This window comes from Spermophilus citellus (assembly GCF_964194105.1).
Source record: "Spermophilus citellus genome assembly, contig: SCAFFOLD_142, whole genome shotgun sequence".
Taxonomy (NCBI): Eukaryota; Metazoa; Chordata; class Mammalia; order Rodentia; family Sciuridae; genus Spermophilus; species Spermophilus citellus.
The window spans coordinates 1,050,616-1,073,733 of record NW_027672820.1 but is presented as its reverse complement, the minus strand read 5'-3'; the positions used below and the strand labels follow the sequence as shown (position 1 = coordinate 1,073,733).

At 36.2% G+C, this 23,118-nt stretch overlaps 1 protein-coding gene across 1 annotated transcript in view; it reads right to left on the bottom strand.

The window, feature by feature from the left end:
• Positions 1 to 23,118, bottom strand: part of LOC308640551 (metabotropic glutamate receptor 1-like) — a gene marked incomplete at both ends in the record, with an annotated part of 130,831 nt that overhangs the window by 28,022 nt on the left and 79,691 nt on the right. Inside the window, one exon of the mRNA XM_081312418.1 lies at positions 3,192 to 3,438. Within this exon, the coding sequence (XP_081168544.1) occupies positions 3,192 to 3,438 (247 nt within the window). The remainder of the gene's footprint in view (positions 1 to 3,191; positions 3,439 to 23,118) is intronic.

Here is a 23,118-nt window from a genome sequence, read left to right as displayed (position 1 = left end):
TACTTTCCATGTTGATGTTCACTCTAAGCAAACAAACTATAACTCATGTGGTCATGTGCCAACACTCTACGTCTGGCTTTCTCTTCCTAGCCCTGTAGTGGGATTCTTTTCTGTAGTACCTATGAGGACTCCTCCCCCTACTGGGCTATATAGAATACAGGTCATGGTATCTTGCTGTTGGTGCATGACCTAAGGAAATACATAATGGTTAACCAACTGATTTTCCTCTTTCTCATCTTCATTCCCCCATGCTGTTGCCTGAGTCATCCTGGAATTATTTCTCTCTATACCTGACTCAGGCGCATGGTCTTTCTCAACATTTCACTCAGGGATTCTACTACCCTTAAGCCTAAGTTGGCTTTCAAAGCCTATTTGCTGTATCTGACCCCGTTTGTTATTGACTTTTCAATTTATTGACTTTTCTGCCTGTTCTCAATGTGTGAAAGCATCCTGTCATGCACAGGGTAGCTTGTGGCTTCTCCATGTCCAGATTCAGGTGATTCCTATAAGAGCTGTCTCCTGAAAGAAAGGAGCCCAGTGTACAGGAAGTGTCCCCTTGTGCTGTGAGCAAAGCTTACCAAGAGTGAGAAGAGAGACCAGTGCACCTGGAGCTCATCCTTCAATTTTGTGCTCTTTTGGCTTCAGCAAGAGTTATTATGCCTCTTGTTACTGAAGCATGCCAGAATGTTCTTCAGAATAACTGAGTGGTATTTGAATGGGTATTAATTGTGAGCTCACACTCTTTCTGTGCTCAAAGGCACTAATCTGTACATCTAATATCTTTCCATTTTAAGCTCACTATGGCTATAGAACCTACTGCAAATATTCTATGGAGTAGTTTTCTTTTCAATTTCATTAAATTTTTTTGGTGTTTTATTTCATATTATGCCATGACACTTTCTTTGAATTTTCAATGAAGGCTTTGCTGCAATAGTAGCTTTAGAATAAGGTTTTTCTGTAAGTCAGTTTCCTAAGACTTTTATTTCAACTTCTTTAGTTTTGCACTTTCATAGAGGAAATTAGTTCACACTTTATTTACATTTAGGGACCTCAAACTCCACAGTATTTTTGGTACAAAAACACATTTTTAAAAAAGTTCCAAATGCTGGAGGGGTTCTGTGGGAAAATACTAAAACATACCAAAAGAAAAATATTGACTTACAGAAAAGAGCCTCCCTATGCTGTGTGTGTTAATAAAAGCTGCTCTTTGCTCTTAACCCCAGGATTCCTTCCTGGCATGTTGGCCTTTATTTGGAATATGCTCATGCTGTAAATTGCATCTTCACAGCATCCTCTCATTGCATTCGGTTTATGTTGTGCAATGATTAACTAAAATAACTACAAGAGGGACCAGAGGCATGAGCAATGGTATGACAGGAGCTGGAAGCAGAGGGAGGTGGTTGAAACAGGAACTGATCACAGATGAAGCTGACCAATTCCAAACAGGAGGAAATGATCCCTGAAAAGGGACCCAGGGGAAAGTTCACAATTTAAATATATAATTACAGATGGAAGAGATACAAGCTAAAATTATGCACTACCTTTTGGATAAGTTACAAAGAGAAAAAGGAGGAGGAAATTTGTATTTATGAAATGTAAAAAAATGTATCTTGCCCTGGGATGGGCATATGCTTTCTTCTGGAATCATAAAGGAAGATTAGCATTGCAAATTTGACCCTGTACTGAGCCTCATTTCCAGTGGAAGGCAGGATTACAGTGGTGGGCTTAGCAAAGTAGGTGGTTCCTGTTCTGAATTTCAGACCTATTTGTTCTTCCTGGTATCACTTCCTAAGGTAATCAGCACTGTGAAGCTTTCCACATTCCCAAGCCCTGGATCATCTATCCCCAAGTTCTGATCAAAATCTGCTCCCACTTTTCTGGCAGCTTGGGGGGTATCCTACAAATTCATTTTAATTGTTGACTGTGACATGTCACTTTCCTTCCTAGAGCAGTTGTATTTTAATAGAGAGATTCCACTTAGCCCCCATAAGGAACACTCCAAATGTAGGAATTAAACTTTACATGTAAAGAAGAGACATCTGGAGAAGGATTTGGGTTCACAGTACTTCCACAATGACATTAAGAAAGTTGATAGAAGTTTTGCCTAATTTTACAATTAGCTTATAAACTCCAGACCCAGACTACACTGCCTCTACCAATGGCCCTCTGTGTTACCTTAGGTGAGTTGCTTAGTTTCTCCGACACTCAACTTTATTATCTGTCAGAGAAAGATAATGATAGACCTAAGGCAGTGAGAATTCAGTGATTTGATGTTCCATCTATGCAAACCATAAACTGAAAAGTAACAGGGCCTAGAAGATTATGAACCTACTACATAGCAGCCAGGCTGAAGGCCTTTTTGCTTCGACTGCAGGTTTCACTTTTTCTCCTATTATTCTGATTATTCCTTTCCTAGGAAAATTTGTTTGAATGAACATAGCTACTCTTGATACTAACATCATTCTCTATGTACCAGTGACATATGAGCAGACTGGTGATATCAAAGTGAGTGTTGTAGAATATACTGTATGTCAAAAGAGTTTGGGGAATTATATAAGCATGTGCATGCATACACACACACACACACACACACAAATTAAAGTTTAATTTTCCTCATCTCTCATTTTATTAATTTTTGAAAACCATTAGAGACTAAATTCCAGAAAGAAAATTCTTTCCTTTCTTGTTCCAAGAAATATATTAACAATGACTTAAGTTAGCCTGAGAAAAAAAGAATGCATGTATAGGACTTGGATCTCTTCACATAGTAAGCTACTTAAGTAGGTGTACTATTCATAATAGCACTGAGACCAATTAATTGATCAGTTTGATGTTGGCTGGGTGCAGGCAGTTCCTGGGGTGATCTGCATGTCAGGTGTAAGTCTCTTTAGTTTCTTAGGCTTCCAGGGAGGTTCCAGTCCTTCTGAGGGAAGGACCAAATGAGAGCTGGGTAGGGGGGTGGCACTGGCAAGATGCAATGTTCTTGGGGGGTTACTAGGAAGTATTTCAAAAGGCAGTGTGTACTTTGGTAATTTCCATGTGATACTAGATCTACATTTTCAGCTATCTTGGTGAATCTATCTCTTCATGACATTGAGAACCCACAGAATCAAATGGAGACCTAACTACCATCTAGGCAATGGGAAGAGTTAAAAAGTTATTTAGATCTGTCACAGAAAAGACTGCTTTACATTCCGGGAGCATCTCCCTTCTCATCAAACCACACTTCCTCTCCAGACACGCCAATGAATGAGGACTTGATGAGGAAGTCCAGGAGTTTCCTGCCGTCAATGGGCTTCATGGCATCACAGAGTCCCACGTGGCCAGGGCAGAGGGCATGGTGCATGTTCTGTAGCCCATGTGCCATGGCATAGATGGCGTTGATGACAAACCCCATCTTACTGTCCTGGACATAGTTTTCTTCTAAGCTTTCATTGCCTGCAACAATAGAAACAGATCACTGCCCAGGTCACAATCATGAAGACCATGTCTGTATGTGTACATGTCAAGTGCTTCCAGGGCTTTCAGAGAAGGGAAAGAGTAATGGCAGTGGCAAAGCCAAGGCCACCTGTGCAAACTTCATACTTTGGAGTGGCTTTGATGTATTCTACCTACAAAATGTTTCATGCAGTTTCATTTTCTGAACTCAATAATGGCTTTATGCAATATAGAACAAACTTCACAGAGGTAAAAATAAAAAAGTTTTCATGTATTATAAGCAAATCCTTAAAGAGCAAAGGAAATAACTTGAATTCGCTTTTGATTCACAGGAGCTTATATCAAAAGTCTCCTGTATCATGGTACTGTATCCTTTGTGACAACCTGCAATTCATGGTAATTCCTGTTTGGCATTATCTAACCCCTGATATTTCATTTGGTGATTTCACTATTTTTATCATCTCTAGGGCCACAAAGCCCCCGATTTAGAAGAACTAGGTAGTATGAATTTCTTCTATATGATTGACAATGCAGAAATATTTAAATCATATATTACTATTAGATACCCAATTAAAATATCTCTTGAGAGAGGAGTTGTGCTACACATTCATGTTATCATTCATCTTTTAACATATATATAATATAATATAAGTTATATAAAAAATATATCCACGTACATATTTCTCTAAAGTCCTTCTAATATTAAAAATGACATGGAATAAAGAACTATCCAAAAAGGCTAGTGAGTACTTGCCTGCTTTTTATGAAAATCACTCCTTCTTATCTTCAGCAGCAAATACTTAGAAATCACCAAGCAAGCTGCAGCCTTGGCTCATTCCAATAAGACTAAATCAATTTCCAGCTGTTATAGTAAGGATATTCAACAAATTGCTCAAAACACTAACTTGTGAATTAGAGCCAAAAACCAAAAAAACAATCAAACTTGCATTTATGGAATTAGTAAAGTAGAACCCATCCTGGAGCAACTTCCTACAAGAACAGAAATCTACATCTGTGCAATACAACATGGTAGTTACTAGGTACAGGTAGCTGTTGAACTGTGGCTTGTAAAAGAAGAAATGAAAAATTGCTTTCATTTAATTTTTGTTAATTTAAATTTAAATATAAATAGATACATGTGGATAGTGGCTGCATCTGACAGCACCAACCAAAAGTGTTAATAAGAAACAGGCAGAGCAACATCGAGCTTATTGTATGCGTATTTTCGAAGCTTCATGTATATGTGATAGCAATATTTGTCTAGGAAAATATAATGCCCAGATGTAACTCAAGGTAAGATCACTTTTATTTTTCCAAGTACACTTCTGGAACATGGTTCCATAAGGCAACTTAGACCAGCATTGTACAAGTACATATGCTGCTTGGTTTTGAGGGTGTTGGGTCAGCTATGACTGTGTCCCAATTTTCAGCACTTCCCCTATGCACATAAAAATTCATAAGTAAGATATTTTCACTGCCTTGGGTGGGGGGGGGTTAAATCTTCTTCATTACTAAATCTATGGAAATGTTTGGTTTGTTCCATGAGATCTGGGATGCAATATTGTACCATTTCCAGTAGATCTAAAATATGGCTGGATTATGGTTTCGGTTATCTTGCTGTGACTCACCGTGGTATGGCAGACAAGTGCCTTCAAAATCCCCAGGTACTGAAGGGATACAAAGAGGAGGATAGCATGGAAGTAGCACCTCAGAAGCTTAAAGCTGAAGCAGTGGAGAACACACACACACACACACACACACACACACACACACGCACACACACATATAGGAAATAATATCATGAGTTAGAAGAGAGAAATAACTCAAGTGCTCCAAGAATGAAAGATAATATACAGTTGGCAGAGGAAAAAGCATCCACAAAGCCCTTTGCAGGAGGCAGCACCTGAGCTGAGTCTTGATGATCAGGATGATAGTAATAGACTTTTAAAAATAAATCTCTACAACTAAAATTTTAACAGGTATTTACTGGAAACTACTATTACCTGGTACCTGGTTAGCATTGAAGACACAAATATAAATAGATATTTGTTATCAAGGAACGCAGAAGAGACAAATAAGTAAATGCACGAAAATACAATGTAGTCAGTAAAAATAGAGAAGGAAGTACTGAGGGTTACAAAAGCCTTTGGGGAAGAAGTTACAAACTTCTGAAAGACACATGGACAAAATAGTATTCAGCTAAAGTACTGGGGGCAGGCAATGGAAAGTTGCTTTGTGTGTTCAATCATTCAAAAAATGTTTGAAAATACTTATATTTTACTAAGTAAAAACAAAACAAACAACAACAACAACAACAAAACGTTGGGCTAAGAGAAAATATGACAAGTCTCCAGAAAAGCGAGTTCCATAGAACTAGAAAATGGTTAGCAGAAGGGGACAAGGAAAGGGGGTAAATTTTATGAATGGATCAGACTTCAAAGAGCCCCCAAAGCCCTTCTTTGGAGTTCTCTCTTAATCTTGAACACACAGAGAGCTATTCAACAGAGGATCTTGAACTAGGAGCAGTCAGAAGATGTAAGCAAGAAGGGACATGAGCAGAGATGTATTCCAATGGATCTTTCTGGCAGCTCATGGAGATAGAATGAGGTGAGCTTCTGTTGTGAGACCCATTACCCAGCTACTAATTTTGAAACAAGTTAGGAAGACAGAACAGTCTGGAATTGAGTGAAGGGTTGGAGAGTTGTGAAGGAGGAGGCTCCAGTCTCTGGTGGTTAATTAGATGTGAGTGGCAAAGGAAAGAGTCAACAATGATAGCCAATTCATTCTGTTTGGATGATGGATGCCAGTGGTCAAAATATCAAGGAACCAGCCAAGACAAGACAGACAATTCAGGGAGCTCAAACTTAGGAGAAAATGAACAGAAGAATAAGACTTGATGTTCCTTGGAAACTAAACCTGTGATAACACCCTAATTCATGTATAGCATGAAATACACACACACTCAACACGCACACACATACACTTAAATATATACACTAACTACAAACACACACTTGTGCCTTCTATACCATGTCACAAAGTGATTTGTGCAGCTATTCTTGGATTTATATATTATATAATCGTAATCTAAGATCAAATATTACCTGCAAACTTCTCAATTTATTTTAAATATCCTTTGCCTATTTTATGCTGTATTATCATGTTTGCTAACATATATGACATGTTTTTAAAGTTAACTTTTTAAATAAGAATTATTTTTTTAAAGCATACTTAATTTCATTGAAAAGTCTAAATCATTTGGCTTAAAATTTTTATTCAAAAACTACTCATTTTCTATTGTAGTGTGTGATAAAAACCTTACTGTCTATGATTGAGCTGTATCTTTTAAGGACTTAAATTTATAATAGAACTATTGTTAAAATTTCATTATCTGAGCAATACAGATTTATATATCACATTTTTTAACTAAGCAGGATTAGTAATAGACTCACTTGAGAGCATTGAAATGCATTTCTTATATAGGACAGTAATCAAAATTTCCGAGTCAGATTGTCCTCAAAATGAGTATATTTTCTCTGAATAATAGCTCTAAATATTAAAATAATAGCAAATGCTCAGATGGAGCAGCTCAGTTTCCAAGACAATGATTTTTATTTAGCAAAAAATGAATTTCTTGATTTACTGGAATTAAGTAACTACTTAGGAAGAACAGTATTAATTAATATATAATTTTCATTAACATGCTAATTTATTTAACATTACTTAACTCTCCAGTGAGTATACATTCTACATGAATAGCATTCTGGAGTGATGTAATTGCCGCATATTCCCAACAGTATAAGAATTGCCTACAATCTCTCAAATTGATTTGTGATGGTATTATCACAAAAGGCTAAGAGCTTGTGTATTAACCTACTTTTTTATGTGAGAAAATTAAAGACCCAAAGTAAAGGAAAGATGTGATTTTTCTATAAATGTGCATTTAGATTTTGTATAATAGATTAAACAAATCATTCTTTTTTTTCCTAAAACATCATACAGACTTTAGTCATTGAAATGTAAAATAGTGAGGCTACAAAGGTTTCTTTGCTGGTATTCAGATAGATGTAGAATATATTACACTAAAGTAAAAAATAAATTTATGTTTGAGTACAAGGTAAGATAAAGATTCAAGTTAAATTGCTTCTAAATTGCTATTTATCAGTACATTATTTACAGAATAATCCTCACTAGTGTGTAATTTTTTGCCATATACTTAAGATATTTTATATAAAAACATTTTTAAAAAATCATATGAATTAACTAGTACCACACCGTTTAGAGAATAACAGTATTATGCTTGGTTAATTCCAATCTATTTTGAAACATATTTTTATTTATAAAATTCAAATCATATTAAAATTTATACTTAGTATTTTAATTATGATTATATAATAAAAATGTTCCACACATCATGTATTTTTTATGACTATGTAAGAAATATATTCTAGGGCTGGGGATGTGGCTCAAGTGGTAATGTGCTTGCCTGGCATGCGCCAGGCACTGGGTTTGATCCTCAGCACCACATAAAATAAAATAAAGATGTTGTGTCCACTGAAAACTGAAAAATAAATATTAAAAAATTCTCTCTCTCTCTCTCTCTTGTCTTTCTTTCTATCTTTTTTTTTAAAAAAGAAAGAAATATATTCTACCAGAACATATGCTAATGCTAGACATTTTAGCTGTTTCTAGCATGTTTCCTATTGCAAATAACACTGTAGTGAGTGCTATTCCTTTCATACATTTAGGTCAGTGTCCAGATAATATTCTAAGGATCAGATCAAGAAGAGAATATAGAAATAAATTCTATAAAAATTTATGTAATATAATAATATAATTATTATATATTTATTATACTATATAATTATAATTATATAATGTAATTATTATAGACTATATTATAATTATAGAATTATGATAATATATAATATTATATATCTTATATATTATAAGAAATAAATTTTTTTAAGGTTCTGAAAACATTGCCAGTTTACTTTTTGAAGTAGTATCTGCATTCAGTAGCTTCTGAAATTGCCCATGTAATACAGTTACCAGCATAGAGAAATCTGATGTTTCCAATTGTTCAAATTTTTCATAGTGTGATTATACATATATGTGTATGCACAGTTTTACAATATACAGATATATAAACATGTAGTAGTTTTTAGTTTGTACATTTGACAAATATTTATTCATAAAATTAATATTTTTGTGTTGTAATTATTTATTTATGCATAAATGACATGTCATTTCCCCATGTCAAGTTTTCATATGCTTTACATTTTTTGTTTTTACCATTTGTATATATGTGTTTATGTATACACATGTGTATATATATATATATATATATATATATATATATATATGCATGTACATGTTTATATTCACACACACAATGAAGAATCTGATATCTCTAATTTGTTTTTCCTTAAACTTTGCTTATCTTGATTTATGTTGTAAAGAAGAATGTTTAATGAGTTAATACTATAAACACTTTCCTTTTTGGTTCATATCATTACTGTGAAATATTTATATTTACATTATACTGTTAATATACAGATAAAGCCATAAATAATATAGACATACATATAGTTTAGTATAAGATGTATTTGGTTTACATTATGAAATAAAATTTTAATGACTCTTGAAAACTAGTTCAATGAGGATATTTGCATAATTTCTCAGCAGGTTGGCAAGATAATTTTTTCTACATAGTATCCTCAATAAAAATGTTTCTCTCCTGCCTTCCCATGAAAACAACATCTTGACTAGGTACAGATAACTACAAACTGTCATCCACAAAATTCTTGGTTGCTTTTTTATTTTCTTCTATCATAGAAACTTAAAGCTAGGCAAGATTTATAGCTTTCTTCCCAATGGCCTTGATTTTTATTTGTTCTGTTTTCCACCAGAAATTTTCATTTCTGAAATTCGTTAATATTCAAAGATTTATCTAGGGGACTCATTTTTAATTCATTTCACCTGAAATAGGGAATAGCCTTTTAAGAAGAACTTTCTTGTTATCTTTTTAAAATTGTTTTCAATCATTATTTCTGTTCTAATTGCTCTGTCCTTTCTTGTGAAATATCCATAATTATTAGCTAATCTTTCTTTTTTTATTTTTTTTCACATCTATACTCTATTATTAATTTGTTTATTTACTTTGCCCTCTAAATTTTGTTAAGGCCATCTCAATCCCACCCCTCCAAAGTGAAATTAAGTAAGAATATGCATAACTGTAGTTCTCAGAACTGCTTTTTGATAAAAATCACATGAGAAACTAAATAATAATAGTAATTATAATGAAAGATGGTTTGGTTTAGGGCTAATTTCCATCAGGTCACCTGGGTTTGGTCTATTTCAGGTAAGAAAGTATTAATATTTTCCAAAATGTTAAATGAATGGAATTCTTCCAAGACTAACAATAGGTTTAGAATCAAAATTAGTCTGGGAAATTACATTGTTCTCTTTTCTCCATACTATGAGGAATTTTGTAGTAAACTGAAAATAACTATAGCCAGCCAAACTGGAACACTTAAAAAATTCCATTTTAGTTTGTATTCTAGGTCATAAAGTCTATAACACAACCCCTTGGCTGGGTTCCAAGGTCTTTAGGAACTTCAGTCTGTTCTCCTTTCATACTCATTTTCAGTGTCACTATGTCTACTTTTAGGCCAATATATCTCTATTTTTTCCCACTTCCTCTCAAAGAAGCTTCAGTTAGATTGTCATCTGACACTTTATTCTGGCTTTATCCTGGGTTATTGTTCTACAAATCCTCCATGATCCTACAGTTTATAGCCTACAAGTCAAACCTTTCTGAATTTCTCACTCAAACCAGTATTAATAGTTCAGTCAGACACCCTTAAATTCCACTGTTCTTCCAAGAATACCAGGGATGATTAGCCAGGTTGAGATAGAGTTCCCTTTTAAATATTTTCATTAATAGCTTTCATTCAGTGTCTCTTCTCTTTTCTGGGTATTGCCAAAATAGTGTTCAGATGTTGATAATACAGCAGTGAGCAAGAAAGAAAAGATTCCTGCCAAAACCAAATTAACAGTCAAGGGACAACTAGACAAGTCAATTGGAACTCCTACAACTCAACAGAAAAAAAAGTCAATTAAAAAAGGGTAGAGGACTTGAATAGACATTTTTTCAAGAAGACATGAAAATGATCCACAGATATATAAAAAGATACTCACTACTCATCAGGAAAATATAAACCAAAGCCATAATGAGTTGTCACTTCTCACTTGTTTTGATGGCTATTATTAAAAACAAAAAAGGTCAGGGTCAACAGAGATGTGAATAAATTGAACTTTTATACACTGTTGATAGGGATGTACAATGGTGAAGTTACTGTGCAAAACAGTATGGAGGTTCCTCAAAAAACTAAAATTAGAACCATATGATCCAACAATCCAACTTCTGGGTATTTGTGCAAAAGGAGTGAAATCAGCATCTCAAGGAGATATTTGTATTCCCATGTCCATCACAGCATTATTTATAATAACCCAAGATATGGAAACAACACATATGTCCATTAATGGATGAATAGATAAAGAAAATGTGGTTCAAACCATTATTTAGCTTTAAAAAAGAAGAAAATCTTTTCATATGCAACAACAAGAATAAACTTGGAGGACATCCTACAAAGTAAAATGCTCTGGTACAGAAGAATAAGAACTGCACAATTACACCCACATGAGGTATCTGCTATGATTCGGATGCATGTACCCCAAATTTCTTGGCATTAAAATCTTTCTCCTTAGTGTGCCAGAATAGGGAGGTAGTGGAATCCTTGAGAGGTGGGGCCTTGTGAGAGGTCCTAAGGTCATTGGGTGTGCCCCTATTCATTCTCTTTGTTTGCTTCCTGGTTCAGGAGGTGAGCAGTTTGTTCTGCCACATACTGCCACCATGATAAGCTGCCTCATCAGAGACTTAAAGGAACCACTCAGTCTTTGATTGGAACCTCCAAAACCTTGAGAAAAAACAAACATTTTCTCTTTATAGGTTACCTCAGGTCACTTTTTTAATAAAATGAACCTGACTAGTACAGTATCTAAAATAGTCACCCTAATAGAAGCAGAGTAGAAATCTGGGTTTTCACTGGCTAAAAGTAGGAGAAAATGGAAAGGTGCTATTCAATAGGTATAAACTTTCAGTTATGTAAGATGAATAAATTCTAGAGACCTGTAAAACAGTATGCCTATATTTAACAACACTTAAAATGCACTTTAAAAATTGTTAAGAGGTTAGATCTTATGTTTAATGTTCTTACCACAATTGAAAAACAAAAACAGCGTAAGTACTATGGAGAGCAAAATGCAATGGTATCTGAGATGAGGCACCTGTGTTGGTTAGCTTTTCATTACTGTGACAAAATGACAAGAACAACTTAGAGGCTGAAAAGTTTATTTGGGGCTCATGGTTCTAGAGGTTGGCCAAGATGAGGCAGAACATCATTATTATGATTTAGACATTAGATGTCCCCCAAAAGCTCATGTGGGAGACAATGTAAGAGGGTCCAGAGGTGAAATGATTGGTTTAAGAGAGCCTTCACCTAATGAGTGCATTCATCACCTAGCAGGAATTAACTGGTTGGTCCCTGGGTACATAACTTTTTGTCCTTGTTGAGTGGAGCTCTCTCTCTCTCTCTCTCTCTCTCTCTCTCTCTCTCTCTCTCTCTCTCTCTCTCTCTCTCTCTCCCCTTCCTGGTGATGTTCCCCACTGCTTTCAGCTGCCCTACCCTTATACCATAATGTTCTGCTTCACCTCCATCACCAAGGCACAATGTCAGCTATCTTTGGACTGAGACCTGGAAACCATGAGCTCCCAGATAAACTTTTCGTTTTAAAATTGTTGCTATCAAATCTTTTAGTCATACTGGCAAAAAAAAAAAAAAATCTGACTAAAACAACTAGGGTGGAAGAAAGTGGTAGAGGAAACCTGCTTAGTTCATGACAGGAAGTGGAGAGATAAAGGGAGGAGCCAAGAGCAAAATATAACCCCAAAGGCATCCTTCCACTGACCCACCTGCTCCAGCCATTCCCCACCTGCCTAACTTAACTACCCAGTACAGAAAGTAGTCTTTTGAAATTATCCATGAAACGGATTAATCTGCTTATTAGATTATGGCTCTCTTGATCTAATCATTGCTTTGGGGGGGTGGTATACCTCATATCCAAACCATAACATTCTGCTACTGGCCCCTAAACTCTCATGCCCATCTCACAATGTAAAATGCATTTAAGTCAATCTCTAAAAGTTCCCATATTCTTAACAGTTCCAGAATTGTCCAAAAGTTCAAGTTCAATGTCCCCTCTGAGACACAAGGCAAATTCTTGGTTGTGAGCTCCTTAAAAATAAAAAGTAAGTCATATATATTCAATATATAGTGGCACAGATTAAGAATTTATATTCTAACATGGAGGAACATGGACATAGAAGGAAGGGATTGGACCAAAACAAAGCCTGAAATCCAGGTGTGCTAACATGTCTGTAGTCCATGTACAACATCTGGGACACATATCAGTGAGATATGATCTCCAAAGGACTTGGGCAGCCCTGCCGATTTGTCCTTGCTCTTTTGGGGCCACATGGCCTCTCTCTTAGGCTAGCTTTGTCCATATCCAGCATATTACCTCAGCAGGTGCTCCACACTAGTGGCATCTTTTAATCCATAGGGGTTTTCACTGTAATTTCCTTCTCACATGCTTTACACATCAACCTCTCAGGGGCTGCCTGCATGTATTCTGACCCTGATAGACTTTGTCTGGCCTCCCAGGACTTCCTTTGAAATCTCAGTGGAAGCTTCCATGGCCTCCTAAACCAACATCCTTCATTCCTGCAAAACCAGCACCACATGGATGTTGTCAATATCTGTCACCAGCTTGAGCAGTAGCCAGGACCCCTTGATACATGGCTTCAGTTGCCTCTGAGTTCTTGGAAGGCTGAGCATGGCAAAGCAAATCCTGGAGTTATAACTTCTTGAGCACCCCTATGTGAGCAAGATGCCCATGGTCTCTCAAATGACTTTTCAATTTTACACCCTTGAGCCAGCCATCAGTGTGGTCCTGTCAGTTCTCTGTGAAAAGTACTTATCTTTTCTTCAGTGCAAATAATCTCTTTAGCAATCACAACTTTGTTGGTCCCAATTTTATGTGTTTCTTGTTTGGCCAAACTGCAAGTTTTTAAATCTTTTCTCACAATAAACATGGCTAAAAGCTTTCAGTAATACCCATGCCCTGGCCTGAAAGCTGTGCTTCCTTGAAATTTCCTCTGCCAGAATAATTAGTCCATCACTTTCAAATTTAGCTTCACACAGAGTTTCGGGACATGAAAAAAATGTAGATAAGTTCTTTGCCAGAATGTAATTTTAATGGCCTCTAGTCCAACTCCAGTAGAGTCCTTGTTCCCTTCTGAAACTTCTCACCAGTATTCTGAAATCCCAGTGGAAGCTCAGTATTTTGAAATCTCAGTGGAAGCTCCCATGGCCTCCTAACTCCAGCATCCTTCAATCCTGCAAAACCAGCGCCACATAGATGCTGTCAATATCTGTCACCAGCTTGAGCAGTAGCCAGGACCCCTTGATACATGGCTTTAATTGCCCCTGAGTGCTTGGAAGGGTGAGCTCACACCAGTATTACCCATTAAGCTACACTTACAACATTCTCAGGCTTCTCTAGCCTGCATCTCCAAACTTTTCCAAACACTTTCCATAAACTAGTTTCAAAAGTTTCTGAGCCACAAGGTCAGGTGTAATCACAGCAACTACCCAACTCTTTGGTACTAATTTCTTTGTCAGTCACTGTATTACTTTCTGTTGGTTATCACTGTGACCAAAATATCTGACAAGAAAACTTAGAGAAGGAAAAGTTTATTGGGGGCTTATAGTTTCAGAGGTTCAGTCCATAGTAGGTAGGCTGATGCTATTGCTCTGGCTCCAAAGAGAAGCAGAACAAGATGGCAGAAGCAAGTTGCAGAGGAAGATGAAGATAGCCAGAAAACAGAGAAAGAGAGGAGTTAAGGAACGAGATATAATCCTCAAGGGCAAAGCCCCTGTGACCCACCTCCTTGAGCCTTGTCCCACCTGCCTGCAGTTACCACTCAGAACATTAGTCCTGTCAAATCACTAATCCATCAATCAAGTTATTTCTTTCATAATTTAATCACTTTAGTTCCTGCATTAACACAGGAGGTTTGAGGGAATATTTCATATCCCAAATGTAAAAGTACCCAATGTAGATTTTAATTGTATAAAAAGTAATTGTCTAAACTATACCAAACTATGAGTAGGGGTATGCTAAGAGAAGAGACTGGAGGGAAAGAGTTTTCTAGAAGCATTAACCTTTCTCCAGAAGCTGGGAAGACAGCTTATGGATGTTGGCAGAAAAGTCTTCACTAGCCCTGGGCATAGGACCAAGGCAAGGTATCTTTAGTACCCTAAAGGTGATCGAAAGGGCTTCTTCAAGTAATAGCATTCTTACCAATTTATTGTTCAGTGACTATATCTACTATTTCCATGCACTGAACAAGAGGCAAAGACTACAATACAACATTGGCACACTTGATCCCTGATCTCATAGATTTTATTACTGTCTTGCCTGTTGTAATGTTGATGTCTAGGTCATTTTATTTCCATGATCTCTCTGATACTCTCAGAGGTTTCACAAGCACATCACAAGTAAAATAAACTTGTTTGAATATTTTCATGTTTGGGGCCCTCAAATAAACCCTAAGGTAGGTATGTCAGGAAAAAAATAAATTATGTAGGAAGAAGACAAGGTAAAATATAAAAGAGACTTATAAAAAAAAGAAGAAATACAGGGAGAAAGATACAAATAATAAGCTGTTTATGGTACAGAAAGGGAAAGTGCCATGGAATGTTCTCTCAGATACAGCAGGACAGGTGGCCTACCTTTGGAATTATGGTCATTAAAATTAAGTTTTGCCTATTTGAATGCCTTATAGGTTCATATCAAATGCTTTGTTGATATAGTTCAAGAAAAAGAACCACCAAGGGCATTTTTAGAGTGCTAAGAAGCTCATTTTTACAGAAAATTTTGCATAAATCTTATTGTTATCAATAAGCCAGGTAAATCACCGATCATTATACCAATAATGTCTTTTGCTTTTAATTTCAGTATAAGTTTTAAGACCTTAAATCAACTTCTCCAATCTGAAAATCTGAATATAACTACTCATACAAGGTTGGTAACTGTGCATTTTAGATAAGAAATGGGTTGTATTGCTCTAAAACCATAATCATCATCTAAGGGGGAAAAACTATTTTAGCAAAAGAATGAATGGGTAAAAAGGCTGCTCTTTGGAAAGCCTGAATGTGTTGGTTAATTTTAGATGTTAACTTGGTACATGAGGAGACCATGTACCCCCATTTCTAGGGGTATCTATGAGGGGTTTTCTAGATGAAATTAGCATTTGATTAGTGGATCCAATAAGTAGATGGCCCTCTGCATTGTTGACAGGAGTATTCCTATACTCTGAAAACATGAATAAAACAAAAAGGATAGGAAGGAGAATTAACCGTCAATTGCCTAAGTTGAGCTTCTGTCCCCAGCATGTACTCAGACATCCAACACTGGCCTTCTTGGGTCTCCAGCTTGCAGACAGAATATTATGGAACTTATTAGCCTCCATAATCATATGAACCAGTTCCTTCTAATAAGTCATATATCTTGATTGATAGATAACTCCCAATGGTTCTATTTCTTTGGAGAACCCTAATACATTGTATTATTAATTGATTTCAATTTAAGTAGTAAATCACTTGCTGATCATGTATTAACACATGTCCCCCTAATCAATGCTCTAAGTTCAATGAAGTTTTACAAGAAAAAGAGATTGTATATCTTGCTCTTAAATAGATTATGATCTTATTGAGTAAGGGGAAAATAATTCCGTTGTACATTCTAAGATAAAGATGTCATACACATATTTTTTATTAAATTTACATGCACATATAAATAAAGAAAATACATAAGAATACATACAAATATAAGTATACATATAAATAAAACTATACATATAAAAATACATAAGTACATGCACATGTAAATATAATAAAATATTGAAAATACATGCAAAAGAAATAATTAAATTATATCAGATGAGTGACTAAAAAAGTATTAACTGAAAAGATGATAGCAGAGATGGTCCTAAAGTATTACTAGAATTTAAAAAAATAAAGAGGAATTATGGAAAAACAGTATATGCTAAAGTATAGAAGCAGAAAACCTGTGCTATTTGGGAAAAGTCAAGCTGGGAGCATGGAGTGATAAAGAGAAACTGCGGGAGAACTAGACCCTGCTGTACAGGGCCATGAATGCCTCCCTGAGATCCACAACAATTTTTTAAATAATGAAGGGAAATTGTATTTATTGTAATATAAATGACATTGTGAAGGCTTTTCTCTAGGAGGATTATAGGCAGTGATATGTAGGATGAATTACAATGGGAAAAGCCTGGAATTTAGAATTCAATGTACTATGATTTTAAAAAAAAGAAGAAAAAAGAAAAAATGTCTAGTTTGAAGAGGCCTAATGTGTTACCACCCTCTTTTTTTATGCTCAAGTTCTGGATCAATTAAAATTGATGAGGGAGATGGCAGATCATTACAAAAAGTCTTAAAGACCATAGCCTAGGGGTGTGACACAATGGCCTCCCTCCTAAGAAACCTCAGCATTAGGTAGATCGTTCTACAAAATTCAGATAATGAAGGAGGAGAGCAGAGAAGAAGGAAGATGAAGGAAGATGAACTCCATGCTGGGACCCTTTCCCCAAACAAACCAGGGAAGGAGAGAGTGAAGGACCAGATTAAGGCTAAGAGTAGAAGAGTGGAGGGAATCCCTAATACAGAAGTGGGAGAACATGTTCCCCTACCCACAACAGATGGGTTCTATTTCCTTGAGGTGGGGAATCATGGCTGATATTTACTACCACCCAAGCACTTTTCCAATATTTCTCATTTAATATTCAAATAACACTAAGGTGCAACCATTATTTACATTTTAGAGTGTTGAAAGGGTAAAAATATTGGGCAAGATGACACAACTCATGATAGTAGACTCCAAATTGAACTTAAGGCTATGTGTTTCCAAAGTCCTTGTACCTCACTCACAACTGAATCAAAGAAGGTATCAGGAGAGACTTTAGTAAATGCTTACAGGTTTAGGGGACAATTTGAGGACAAAAACCCAGGGAAGGAATCAAAGAATGAAAATAGTGCAACATAAGCGAAATCAAATAGACAAAAACAGCTCTTTTTGGGCATGAGCCAGCAATAACCAACTCAGAGACATCCAAGATCTGGGTTCTGACTATCTTAGAGGGCCTACTGCAAGAATATATTAGCACTTCCCAACCTCATGGGCCCCTGGAGCTCCCCCAACCCGCAATGCTCATCTGAAATAAGTTGGCCAGTCAGGTTTGGAATTGAAGACTTACAATGGCCATTTTGCACTTGAAGAGAGGAGATGTAGGGACCTCAGTCACCTTCCCAATGCAGTGTTCGGCATTATGTAAGAATGGCTTTGTGGTGCTCAATGGTTGGACATGCAAGAGCATCACGATGTATACTTTGAAGACTGACAAGCATATCCATACTAAATTACACCTGGATGGTATTGACATCTTTACTGGGAAGGGAGAAAAATGTTATCTGCCTGTCGACTCATAATATGGATATCCACAAATATGAAAGGAATGAGTTACAGATGATTAACATCCAGGATGGGTACCTAGCAATGTTCCAGGACAGTAAGGAGGTGTTAGAGGAGCTTCATCTGCCTGAGGAAGAGCTCAGCAAGAAGACTGAGCAGAGGTATGACGGTGAAGACCATAGCTCTTTTCACCATGACAGAGGAGGCAACTGTTGTAATCAAGGATGTAGCCAAAAAATCAAAACAAAACAAACAAACAAACAAACAAAAAACTGACTCCCAGACTGATGGTGGCAGAAGAGCCTACAGAAACCCCTCTTCAGCCAGCCTCTACCCTGGCCTGGCCTTTAGCTGGACCCTTCTCACAGAATATATTTGATGTTATACTAAGTTTCTCAATTCTGTTTGTCTGTTGGTAAGTCCCTGTCCTTCATCCCACTGCCCTGGCCAGAAGCAAGAGAATCATGGCCTTCATGAAACTTCATTCCTTTTCTCCTCTCCCCTACAGGCCTGGTGGGGAAGAGCAATGGGTACTGTCTGTGTTTTGGTTGAGTTGTAATTCAGTCTAAAAGCAGAAAGCTGTGGATTCTGGCAAATTGTCCTTGTGACCATTACCACTCTCCCAGGGCCTGGTCCCCTCTTCCTCATGGCCCTTTACCAAAACATCAATCTCAGAGACTGGAGACTATCTTGTGCCCTGGCCTGTGTCTCTTCCCAAACTATTAGATGGGGCAAGAAGAAGAAGAGAGGGAAGGAGACCTGCATCCTTCTTGGGCATCCGGAGTGCCCTGCCCCAGACACCTTCTCCTTGTACATATTTTCAAGGAATGCAGCATGTGAGTAAAAATGGAGTTATAGTTTGGTGGCTTGAGGAAACAAGAAAATTGAGGCAAAATGGCTTTGGTAGTGTATGGTATCTGAAAGCATTTGTAGAAATTTGAGATTACCAGTGGAGAAGGACAATTTGAAGAAGAAAATGAGAAATGACAAAATTAAGGAACTTGGGTCTAAGAAAGGAAGAAAGGATTGAGAACGAGAAGCATATGAAGTGGTTTTCCTTAAAATTAGAACGCTTCTTCAGGTAAGGAAAACTATTTACAAAGACAGAAATAGAGAAATCTCACCCAGGAAGGCCTCAAATACATGTGAGAAAAATCACTGTAGGGTTTGATAAGCATATACTCCAATTAGGTAAGGGAATTGTCATAGTTCTTCTAACAAGTGGAATACAGAGCCCAGAAAAGTAAAATAAATGTTGGAAGTAAGGAAGTAAGGGTAGCTAATGCAGATATAAAATGAACCCAGTACATTTGGGGAAAAGAGGTTCTTTGAGGGAGTTTAAACAATAATGTGCAGTGACTAAAATGTAAATAGAAACATTTAAACCTAAAAATATTTATGTTAGAATCATATAAACATATACAAGTTCTTTGGGTTGAATATAGTATGATTCTAATGCATTGACAGCAATAGGCTGACCACAAAAATTGAAATAAAGAATTGAGCCAATTATTTTGTTAATCCAAGCCCTAAACATGTAAAAAACAATTATCTTGCTATTTTAGCCCCAAATATATTTTCATGCTAAAAAACTCAAATAGCTCTTTTAACACAGACAAAATTAAGAAATGCGTGCTTAATCTTCTAAGTCGTAAATCAAATAGCATCGGCATATGTTGTGTTTGTGGAAAAGAAAATTATTCTATGGTATTTCAAAAATAAATTATAGCTCTGCTAGTCTTAAGTCATCTTGTATTCTTTACTTACTCTTTCTTCTTCCATTCTGTTTTCTTTATTCTTTAGGTCTCTTAAGAATCCTGAATTTGATACAACTCTATTCTTCAGGGAAATACAATTAACACTACATCACTGGGGCAATAAAATGCCTTAAGATATCCTGGTCATTCAGCCACTGTCTGTAATTTTATTGGTAGGGTAGGGAGATGGAGTAAAGGGGAAAATATGTACAGGAGAACTTGACATTTACAAAGTTCCCTCAATTTTCTATGTATATATTCAGTCCATAGTTAGCAACCCATTCGTAAGTCACAAAATCAACTTATTGGGCCACAGCCAGGCTTTTTAAAGGTGAAATAGAATAAAATAGAACAAAACAGGGATCGAACATATATGGTAAGAATAAGTTTGGGTTAGATAAATTTTTGTCTTGATTATTTATAAATACATTCATACATAAAACCCAAGTCATGGTGTAAAAGGCACTTCTTAGTGTGGATTATAGTAAAAACAAATAGAAAGTTGTTGATTTAAAGGATAACTATAAAGTTAATCTCTTTCATGGTTTTAGCTAGCAGATTCTTTTCCCGGCCTCCCAATTCTCTTTTCTTTCTTTTTTGCATTCCTGTGGATTGACTCCAGGGCCTGTGCATACTAAGCAATCTCTCTAGCACTGAGTCACATCCTCAGCTTTTAAAAAAAATTTGACAGGAGTCTTGCTAAGTTGCCCAGGCTGGCCTTGAATTTGCAACCCTCCTGCCCCAGCCTCCTGAGTAGCTGGGGTATCATGCATGTGCCACCATGCCCAGATCCCAATTTCCTTTTGAGGAATCATTTTTTTCTGAATGAGTGGAGTCTTGCTGGGGTGGAAATCTCATGGCCTGCTTCCCAGTATGAAAGCTAGAAGGGACCAAGTCTTTTAGCTGTATACTCTTTCCTTGGACTTTGAGACATGAGCAGGTGACAAAAGGAGGAAAAACAGATATAGTTTTCACACCCCCTTTCCAGTGGTGCATACAGACCACCTTGTTTAAGCTGTGAGATGATTCCTATGATTCCTCTACCGTCATTTCTGTCCATTGTCCAGTTTCACGTCATTATGTTAAGTACTGATTTCCTTCCACTAATACTGTTTTGCTCATTTTTCATAGTTCATTATACTCAGAATCAAAAGACTTTCAACTTATATGTTGTTTCACTTAAATCCCACAATACCCTGTGATATGGATTTTCAAAAAAATTTCTCTTATGAAATAAATTCATGGTGGCCCAATAACTTTGCCAACAATTATGTCAGAGACAGTTCATTGAATTTCAAGTTTATTTATTTATTTTTGTTCTTTCTACTGAACAGTGCACTTTGGGCTGGCAAGAGCCTACAGCCATATATTTCACATTCAGAATAATTATAGGTGGAGGATTTGTCAGGAAATAGTTCTTACTTTATTTGAGTGAATCAAAATCAATAGTTTTCTATTAGCTTAAAGAGAATTTTCAGCAGTCTTGAGATTTTATAGAAGGTTTTAAGATTATTCATGTTGAGAAAAATTCATTTTGAGATGTTTTGCTGATATTTTCATAGAGAAAGGCCTATTTCTCTATTAACTGCATTCCTTTGTCAATATTACAGGGTTCTGGAACTCCTGATATACATCAGATGAAGATGAACAGCATAGGAGTCACGCTAAGAAGTTCCTCAATATCAATGAACAAGAGCAAGAATGGATAATTTAGAAGTGTAGCTCTTCCATTTTGCTAAATTTCTCAACACAAACCTGGGTTCACACACACACACACACACACACACACACACACACAATCCTTTATTCCTAGTTTTGTTTTGCTTTTTACCATTCCCACTTTCCATCCTGTGATACAGCCCTCATCTTCTTTAGCCTGGACTATTGTTACCACTTTCAACTTATATTCCTAAATCAATCCTCAATGTCTTCAAATCTATACTTACATTTCTGTCATTAGGATCTTTATGAAACCAGAGAACAACGTGATTCTCTATTATGCATGCTTAAAATGCCTCATAGGAGTTTATCATTATTTCAACTATAAATTATGTCTTTCTTAATATAGTACAGAGCACCGATATTTTAAAACTTTGAGTTTTCTAAACACATTATTTAATCTTTTTATCTATGCTTTTGCATATGACGTTGTTTCAGCGATGTGAAATTTCCTTTTCCATGTTGCCATCTTGAAAAAAATGCTTTCCATCCTTAAAAAGCTATTTTTGATGTCAAGTTCTCCAAAAGGGATTCTCAAGCATTTTCTAACACCATTAAAGAGTTAATCATAACTCCCTTTATTTTATCTATTTTTGTGCATATGCTGATATACCCATAAATAAAACTAGATAAAAATATCTACTTCATGGAGGCCAAAAATCTATATAAAATAGACATAAGTAATAAAATGTATGATAGTAATAACTACTCAGGAAAAAAATAATTGAGGCAAACGTGAAAAGAAGGGCTAGGAGATGAGTGGTCAGGGAGAGCCTCACTGAGATGCCTTTGAGAAAGGACATAAAGGAGGTGACAGCAGGGGTCTTGCAAACATCTAAAGAGCATTTGCAGGCAAAGGAAATTAGAAATTTGAAGATTTCCAGGAGGATTTTCCACAGAGGATTTGAATAACACAGGAATCCACTGGAGTGACTGCAGTAAATAATGGGTAGGATGAGTTGATTTACAAGGATTACATTGCATGAATTCTGCCCTCATCCATGTGCCAAATCAAATGCTTAGATTACATTAGATGGACAAGGTGTCTTTACTTTGTGTGATGCTTGTAAACAACTGAGAAACAGAGCATCTGCTGCTCTTGACCTGGCAAGAGCCTACAGCCATATATTTCACATGCAGAATAGTACTTTCCAACTAAGACCCACCAGATACATACAGCAAGTCTGTCCTTCACTTCTAATATTTAAATATTAGGTCACAATTCTTTCAAAGGGTAGTAATGTACGATCTACTTTTTCTAGGGCTGCTCATTTGTGACCATGACCTTGACATTTGAAAGTAGAATTAATGCTGGGACAAACATAAAAAGATTTGGGGTTAGAAAAACACTGTGATAGAGAATTGGAAAACTAATTTGAAAGTTATTCTACTGTGGGAGCCTTTAAGATGTATGCCAATTTAAATTCCAGTGGGAGAAAGGAGGGATAATAAACATGCAGTTGTCAGGTAAGATGCCCAATTATGTGAGAAGGTTGAAGAAGAGATTTTAAATACATTTTAT